General features: G+C 49.2%; 1 protein-coding gene across 5 annotated transcripts in view; it reads left to right on the forward strand.

Annotated features, from left to right (window-relative positions):
* The window catches only part of LOC124013646 (zinc finger CW-type PWWP domain protein 1-like), a 44515-nt gene extending 39699 nt beyond the window's left edge, over positions 1 to 4816 (forward strand). For 3 of the 5 annotated variants that reach the window (XM_046328004.1, XM_046328006.1, XM_046328005.1), the window contains one exon: positions 4123 to 4816. In XM_046328004.1, the coding sequence (XP_046183960.1) occupies positions 4123 to 4577 (455 nt within the window). In that variant the 3' untranslated portion in view covers positions 4578 to 4816. The remainder of the gene's footprint in view (positions 1 to 4122) is intronic. The other 2 variants (XM_046328002.1, XM_046328008.1) reach the window with 1 other exon arrangement.
* Positions 4817 to 8936: the final 4120 nt, after the last annotated feature.

Consider the following 8936-nt stretch of genomic DNA (forward strand, 5'->3'; position numbering starts at 1 on the left):
CTCCGCATCGCAACCATCTCCCTCCTCTGGCTCAGAGACTGAGCCCATGCAGCTGGGAGGTATTCGCATCTCGACTAAGGAGAGGGAACGGAGGATCACCAACCGCCTGTGCCTCTATTGCGGATTTGATGGACATTTTGTCAATTCATGTCCAGTAAAGGCCAGAGCTCATCAGTAAGCGGAGGGCTACTGGTGAGCGCTACTACTCAGGTCTCTCCATCTAGATCCTGTACTACTATGTCGGTCCATCTACGCTGGACCGGTTCGGGTGCTACATGCAGTGCCTTGATAGACTCTGGGGCTGAGGGTTGTTTCATGGACGAAGCATGGGCTCGGAAACATGACATTCCTTTCAGACAGTTAGACAAGCCTACGCCCATGTTCGCCTTAGATGGTAGTCATCTTCCCAGTATCAGATTTGAGACACTACCTTTAACCCTCACAGTATCTGGTAACCACAGTGAGACTATTTCTTTTTGATTTTTCGTTCACCTTTTACACCTGTTGTTTTGGGTCATCCCTGGCTAGTATGTCATAATCCTTCTATTAATTGGTCTAGTAATTCTATCCTATCCTGGAACGTTTCTTGTCATGTGAAGTGTTTAATGTCTGCCATCCCTCCCATTTCTTCTGTCCCCACTTCTCAGGAGGAACCTGGCGATTTGACAGGAGTGCCGGAGGAATATCATGATCTGCGCACGGTCTTCAGTCGGTCCCGAGCCAACTCCCTTCCTCCTCACCGGTCGTATGATTGTAGTATTGATCTCCTTCCGGGGACCACTCCTCCTCGGGGTAGACTATACTCTCTGTCGGCTCCCGAACGTAAGGCTCTCGAGGATTATTTGTCTGTGTCTCTTGACGCCGGTACCATAGTGCCTTCTTCCTCTCCGGCCGGGGCGGGGGTTTTTTTTGTTAAGAAGAAGGACGGTACTCTGCGCCCCTGCGTGGATTATCGAGGGCTGAATGACATAACGGTTAAGAATCGTTATCCGCTTCCCCTTATGTCATCAGCCTTCGAGATTCTGCAGGAGCCAGGTGCTTTACTAAGTTGGACCTTCGTAACGCTTACCATCTCGTGCGCATCAGAGAGGGGGACGAGTGGAAAACGGCGTTTAACACTCCGTTAGGGCATTTTGAGTACCGGGTTCTGCCGTTTGGTCTCGCCAATGCGCCAGCTGTTTTTCAGGCATTAGTTAATGATGTTCTGAGAGACATGCTGAACATCTTTGTTTTTGTCTACCTTGACGATATCCTGATTTTTTCACCGTCACTCGAGATTCATGTTCAGCACGTTCGACGTGTTCTCCAGCGCCTTTTAGAGAATTGTCTCTACGTGAAGGCTGAGAAGTGCTCTTTTCATGTCTCCTCCGTTACTTTTCTCGGTTCCGTTATTTCCGCTGAAGGCATTCAGATGGATTCCGCTAAGGTCCAAGCTGTCAGTGAGTGGCCCGTTCCAAGGTCACGTGTCGAGTTGCAGCGCTTTCTAGGTTTCGCTAATTTCTATCGGCGTTTCATTCGTAATTTCGGTCAAGTTGCTGCCCCTCTCACAGCTCTTACTTCTGTCAAGACGTGTTTTAAGTGGTCCGGTTCCGCCCAGGGAGCTTTTGATCTTCTAAAAGAACGTTTTACGTCCGCTCCTATCCTCGTTACTCCTGACGTCACTAGACAATTCATTGTCGAGGTTGACGCTTCAGAGGTAGGCGTGGGAGCCATTCTATCCCAGCGCTTCCAGTCTGACGATAAGGTTCATCCTTGCGCTTATTTTTGTCATCGCCTGTCGCCATCTGAACGCAACTATGATGTGGGTAACCGCGAACTGCTCGCCATCCGCTTAGCCCTAGGCGAATGGCGACAGTGGTTGGAGGGGGCGACCGTTCCTTTTGTCGTTTGGACAGACCATAAGAACCTTGAGTACATCCGTTCTGCCAAACGACTTAATGCTCGTCAAGCTCGTTGGGCGTTATTTTTCGCTCGTTTCGAGTTTGTGATTTCTTACCGTCCGGGTAGCAAGAACACCAAGCCTGATGCCTTATCCCGTCTGTTTAGTTCTTCTGTGGCTTCTACTGATCCCGAGGGGATTCTTCCTTATGGGCGTGTTGTCGGGTTGACAGTCTGGGGAATTGAAAGACAGGTTAAGCAAGCACTCACGCACACTGCGTCGCCGCGCTTGTCCTAGTAACCTTCTTTTCGTTCCTGTTTCCACTCGTCTGGCTGTTCTTCAGTGGGCTCACTCTGCCAAGTTAGCTGGTCATCCCGGTGTTCGAGGCACTCTTGCTTCTATTCGCCAGCGCTTTTGGTGGCCGACTCAGGAGCGTGACACGCGCCGTTTCGTGGCTGCTTGTTCGGACTGCGCGCAGACTAAGTCAGGTAACTCTCCTCCTGCCGGTCGTCTCAGACCGCTCCCCATTCCTTCTCGACCATGGTCTCACATCGCCCTAGACTTCATTACCGGTCTGCCTTTGTCTGCGGGGAAGACTGTGATTCTTACGGTTGTCGATAGGTTCTCTAAGGCGGCACATTTCATTCCTCTCGCTAAACTTCCTTCCGCTAAGGAGACGGCACAAATCATCATCGAGAATGTGTTCAGAATTCATGGCCTCCCGTTAGACGCCGTTTCAGACAGAGGTCCGCAATTCACGTCACAGTTTTGGAGGGAGTTCTGTCGTTTGATTGGTGCGTCCGTCAGTCTCTCTTCCGGGTTTCATCCCCAGTCTAACGGTCAAGCAGAGAGGGCCAATCAGACGATTGGTCGCATACTACGCAGCCTTTCTTTCAGAAACCCTGCGTCTTGGGCAGAACAGCTCCCCTGGGCAGAATACGCTCACAACTCGCTTCCTTCGTCTGCTACCGGGTTATCTCCGTTTCAGAGTAGTCTGGGTTATCAGCCTCCTCTATTCTCTTCCCAGCTTGCCGAGTCCAGCGTTCCCTCCGCTCAAGCGTTTGTCCAACGTTGTGAGCGCACCTGGAGGAGGGTGAGGTCTGCACTTTGCCGTTACAGGGCACAGACTGTGAGAGCCGCCAATAAACGTAGGATTAAGAGTCCAAGGTATTGTTGCGGCCAGAGAGTGTGGCTTTCCACTCGCAACCTTCCTCTTACGACAGCTTCTCGTAAGTTGACTCCGCGGTTCATTGGTCCGTTCCGTGTCTCCCAGGTCGTCAATCCTGTCGCTGTGCGACTGCTTCTTCCGCGACATCTTCGTCGCGTCCATCCTGTCTTCCATGTCTCCTGTGTCAAGCCCTTTCTTCGCACCCCGTTCGTCTTCCCTCCCCCCCTCCCGTCCTTGTCGAGAGCGCACCTATTTACAAGGTACGTAGGATCATGGACATGCGTTCTCGGGGACGGGGTCACCAATACTTAGTGGATTGGGAGGGTTACGGTCCTGAGGAGAGGAGTTGGGTTCCGTCTCGGGACGTGCTGGACCGTTCACTGATTGATGATTTCCTCCGTTGCCGCCAGGATTCCTCCTCGAGTGCGCCAGGAGGCGCTCGGTGAGTGGGGGGGGTACTGTCATGTTTTGTCTTATATTGTCTTGTCATTTTGCTTTTCCTTCTGTTCGTTTTCCCCCTGCTGGTCTTTTTAGGTTCGTTCCCCTTTTTCTCTCTCCCTTCCTCTCTCTCTTCTCTCTATCGTTCCGTTCCTGCTCCCAGCTGTTCCTATTCCCCTAATCAATCATTTAGTCTTCCCACACCTGTTCCCTATCTTTTCCCCCTGATTAGAGTCCCTATTTCTCCCCTTGTTTTCCGTTTCTGTCCTGTCGGATCCTTGTCTATTGTTCACCGTGCTGTGTCTTTGTATCGCCCTGTCGTGTCGTGTTTCCCTCAGATGCTGCGTGGTGAGCAGGTGTCTGAGTCTGCTACGGTCAAGTGCCTTCCCGAGGCAACCTGCAGTTTATTATCGAGTCTCCAGTCAGTTCTCGTCATTACGAGTGAAATTGTTTTTATGCTTTATTTACCGCTCCGATTTGTCTAGGAGTATTGCTATTTCCTTAAACTGGATTAAAGACTCTGTTTTCGCCAAGTCGCTTTTGGGTCCTCATTCACCTGCATAACACTGACCACCTTAGTTACCTAGCAACAACCTGTAGCTGTCTGAACTGACATCTAACCTCTGATCCCCCGTAGCCTCTCCACCCAGCAAAGACCAGACTGTACTAGAGAGAGAGAGAGAGGAGAAGAGAGAAGGAGTGGAGGAGAAGAGAGAGGGAGACGGAGTAGAGGAGGAAAGAGCGAAAGAGACCAGTAAAGGAGAAGAAAGGATGGAACTGAGAGAGGAGAGAAGCCTGGAAGAGGAAGAGAAGGAGGAGGAAGAGGGACATGAGTCTGATATATCTGTTGAGGAGGAGGCAGTGAAAGAGGAAGGGAGAGAAACAGGAGGAGAGGAACAACAGATCAAGGAAGGGAAGGAGTTTGTACAGTCTGTGTTTGTAGGGGAGGGGGATGAGGGAGGAGAGGATGATTTCCTAGATGAAGACATGGAGATTCTGGGCTGCAGAGAGGAAGTGATGAAGAGACTAGCTCAGGAACCCATTCAGGAAGAGGAGGATGACTTCTCTATCATGCTGTTTGAGGAGGAGTAGAGAGAGGGAGGGAAGAGGGGAGTTACATTACATTTACATTTAAGTAATTTAGCAGACGCTCTTATCCAGAGCGACTTACAAATTGGTGCATTCACCTTATGACATCAGTTGGTAACAGTCTATCTCCTACTGTTCGGGTTAGGAACCGTTTCTGTTTTCTATTGTTGATGTAAATAGTTGAGTTCAGGTATGTTTGTTATGAGTTGGGTTACATTATTTAATCAGTTGTCTAATATAATAAATATTGAATTATTAGTTTCTAACTTGTGAGTTTGTCTGGTTGTAAATGGTGGAGATGGGAGCAGCATTGAACCAGTGTGTGTGTAGGGGTTTGTGTGTAAAAAAAATTACTTTGTTTTGGAGTTTCAGAGTTGTTTGTTTCCTGCTAGTTGCTGTTTTTACAGGATACTCTCTCTCTCTCTCTGTTTCTCTTTCTGTTTCTCTCTCTGTTTCTGTCTCTGTTTCTGTCTCTCTCTCTCTCTCTCTCTCTCTCTCTCTCTCTCTCTCTCTCTCTCTCTCTGTTTCTCTCTCTGTTTCTCTCTCTGTTTCTGTCTCTCTCTCTCTCTCTCTCTCTCTCTCTCTCTCTCTCTCTCTCTCTCTCTCTCTCTCTGTTTCTCTCTCTGTTTCTCTGTAACAATACATTAAAGCAATAGTAGTAGACCAGTGTCAACATGACTGAGAAGACACATGACCTGGTATGAAAGACAAAACAAAACCAGATAGGAAATATTGTTGAAGTTACATTTCACTTTTTACTGGCTGTCCCTCAGGTTGTGGCAGGAGGACATGTTTGGCTTCCAAAACTGCACATCTTTTATAGTTTCAAATTCTTTATACTGATAATTTGGGGAAATAAATATTCTCTTACATCTGAGTATTAGTCACAGTGTAATAGGAAATGCAGCTCTGTCTCTACCTCTCCCCTGGAGCAGAGTGAGCACAGACTGGTTTGTCTGTGATGACTGTCCTCTCTGTCAGCCAGGTTTGTCTGTGACGACCGGTCTCTATAGCCAGACTGTCCTCTCTGGGCAATCATGTTGTCTGTGACGACCGGTCTCTATAGCCAGACTGTCCTCTCTGGGCAGCCAGACTGTCCTCTCTGGGCAGCCAGGTTTGTCTGTGATGACCGGTCTCTATAGCCAGACTGTCCTCCCTGGGCAGCCAGGTTTGTCTGTGATGACCGGTCTCTATAGCCAGACTGTCCTCTCTGGGCAGCCAGGTTTGTCTGTGATGACCGGTCTCTATAGCCAGACTGTCCTCTCTGGGCAGCCAGGTTTGTCTGTGATGACCGGTCTCTATAGCCAGACTGTCCTCCCTGGGCAGCCAGGTTTGTCTGTGATGACCGGTCTCTATAGCCAGACTGTCCTCTCTGGGCCGCCAGGTTGGTCTGTGACGACCGGTCTCTATAGCCAGACTGTCCTCTCTGGGCAGCCAGGTCTGTCTGTGATGACCGGTCTCTATAGCCAGACTGTCCTCTCTGGGCAGCCAGGTTTGTCTGTGACGACCGGTCTCTATAACCAGACTGTGCTCTCTGGGCAGCCAGGTTGGTCTGTGACGACCGGTCTCTATAGCCAGACTGTCCTCTCTGGGCAGCCAGGTTTGTCTGTGACGACCGGTCTCTATAGCCAGACTGTGCTCACTGAGTCTGAACCTAGTCAATGTTTTCCTCAGTTTTCTATCAGTCACAGTGGTCAGATAGTCTGCCACCATGTACTGTCTGTTTAGAGACAAATAGCATTGAAGTTTACTTTGATTTTCTGTGGTGTATTTCCAAGAGGTGATATATTTTTGTTGCCAATTTGAACCACACATTTGTTTTTAGTGTACATTGATTTAATAACATCATATTTTTCCCCTCCAATATAACTTTCTGTTAGTCTCTAAAAAAGACCTTTGTGCCAAATTGAATCAAATGCTTTCTTTAGGTCTACAAAACACGAGTAGATTGTGCCTTTGTTTTGGTTGACTTGTTGGTCAATTAGAGTGTGGAGGGTGGAAATGTGGTCTGTTGTGCCATCGGTTTCTACAAATCCAATCTGGATCAGTTAGTGTGGAGGGTGGAAATGTGGTCTGTTGTGCCATCGGTTTCTACAAATCCAATCTGGATCAGTTAGTGTGGAGGGTGGAAATGTGGTCTGTTGTGCCATCGGTTTCTACAAATCCAATCTGGATCAGTTAGTGTGGAGGGTGGAAATGTGGTCTGTTGTGCCATCATTTAAAAAGAATCCAAGCTGGCTTCTGCTCAGGACGTGGTGTTCATCAAGGAAATGATGTCGTCTGCTATTTATGCAGAGAATTTACCCAAGTTGCTGTTAATGCAAATTCCTCTGTAATTTGGGTCAAATTTGTCTCCATTATTATAGATTGGTTTGATCAATCCTTGGTTCCAAATATTGTGGGCAATAACCTATAGGGTAACCAGGTTACAGAGAGCCTAGAGGGTAACCAGGTTACAGAGAGCTCTGCCTTTCTATCTCTCTCTCTATGTCTCTGTCTCTCTATGTCTGTCTTTCTATGTCTATGTCTCTCTCTCTCTATGTCTGTCTCTGTCTCTCTCTGTCTCTCTGAATGAATGGAGTGAGAGAGTGGAGGCAGAATGGAGTGAGAGAGTGGAGGCAGAATGGAGTGAGAGAGTGGAGGCAGAATGGAGTGAGAGTGGAGGCAGAATGGAGTGAGAGAGTGGAGGCAGAATGGAGTGAGAGAGTGGAGGCAGAATGGAGTGAGAGAGTGGAGGCAGAATGGAGTGAGAGAGTGGAGGCAGAATGGAGTGAGAGAGTGGAGGCAGAATGGAGTGAGAGAGTGGAGGCAGAATGGAGTGAGAGAGTGGAGGCAGAATGGAGTGAGAGAGTGGAGGCAGAATGGAGTGAGAGAGAGTGAAGGCAGAATGGAGTGAGAGAAGGCAGAATGGAGTGAGAGAGTGGAGGCAGAATGGAGTGAGAGAGTGGAGGCAGAATGGAGTGAGAGAGTGGAGGCAGAATGGAGTGAGAGAGTGGAGGCAGAATGGAGTGAGAGAGTGGAGGCAGAATGGAGTGAGAGAGTGGAGGCAGAATGGAGTGAGAGAGAGTGGAGGCAGAATGGAGTGAGAGAGAGTGGAGGCAGAATGGAGTGAGAGAGAGTGAAGGCAGAATGGAGTGAGAGAGTGGAGGCAGAATGGAGTGAGAGAGTGGAGGCAGAATGGAGTGAGAGAGAGTGGAGGCAGAATGGAGTGAGAGAGAGTGGAGGCAGAATGGAGTGAGAGAGAGTGGAGGCAGAATGGAGTGAGAGAGTGGAGGCAGAATGGAGTGAGAGAGAGTGGAGGCAGAATGGAGTGAGAGAGAGTGGAGGCAGAATGGAGTGAGAGAGTGGAGGCAGAATGGAGTGAGAGAGTGGAGGCAGAATGGAGTGAGAGAGTGGAGGCAGAATGGAGTGAGAGAGTGGAGGCAGAATGGAGTGAGAGAGTGGAGGCAGAATGGAGTGAGAGTGGAGGGAGAATGGAGAGAGAGTGGAGCCAGAATTGAGACAGAATGGAGAGAGAGGAAATAAGGTCCTGAGATTTGGGTGGCTCTCACACACACACACCAGTGTACAGACACATTCAGACACACACCCATTCAGTCAGACTGAGCTGAGCTGTGAAGGTAGAAAACAGGAAAAGTAGAACAATGGGTCCAGCTCTGCACAGCCACTGGCTCTCTCCCTCTCTCACTCTCACTCTGTCTCTCCTTCTCTCTCTCTCTCTCTCTCTCTCTCTCTCTCTCTCTCTCTCCCTCTCTCACTCTCTCACTCTGTCTCTCCTTCTCTCTCTCTCTCCCTCTCTCTCTCTCTCTCTCTCTCTCTCTCTCTCTCTCTCTCTCTCTCCCTCTCTCACTCTCTCACTCTGTCTCTCCTTCTCTCTCTCTCTCTCTCTCTCTCTCTCTCTCTCTCTCTCTCTCTCTCTCTCTCTCTCTCTCTCTCTCTCTCTCTCTCTCTCTCACTCTCTCACTCTGTCTCTCCTTCTCTCTCTCTCTCTCTCTCTCTCTCTCTCTCTCTCTCTCTCTCTCTCTCTCTCTCTCTCTCTCTCTCTCTCTCTCTCCTCCCTCTCTCTCTCCTTCTCTCTCCTCTCCTCCCTCTCCCTCTCTCTCTTTCCTTCTCCTTCTCTCTCCCTCTCTCGTTCTCCCTCTCTTTCCCTCTCTCCCCCACACACACAGACACCATCAATTATTAACAGACACCTTACAGACACAAACCTGCCAACAACAGCAACACAGAACTGACAGACATGAGGTGTTCTGTCTCCAATAGCTCTGAGAGGAGAGGTCTAGAAATAAGTACTCTGTCTCTCTGGGTTTGGTGTTGCAGCAGTACAGACAGGGGAGTCATGTACCCCAAACATTTGAGCGG

Source organism: Oncorhynchus gorbuscha, linkage group LG25 (assembly GCF_021184085.1).
Source record: "Oncorhynchus gorbuscha isolate QuinsamMale2020 ecotype Even-year linkage group LG25, OgorEven_v1.0, whole genome shotgun sequence".
In the NCBI taxonomy this organism is placed as follows: Eukaryota; Metazoa; Chordata; class Actinopteri; order Salmoniformes; family Salmonidae; genus Oncorhynchus; species Oncorhynchus gorbuscha.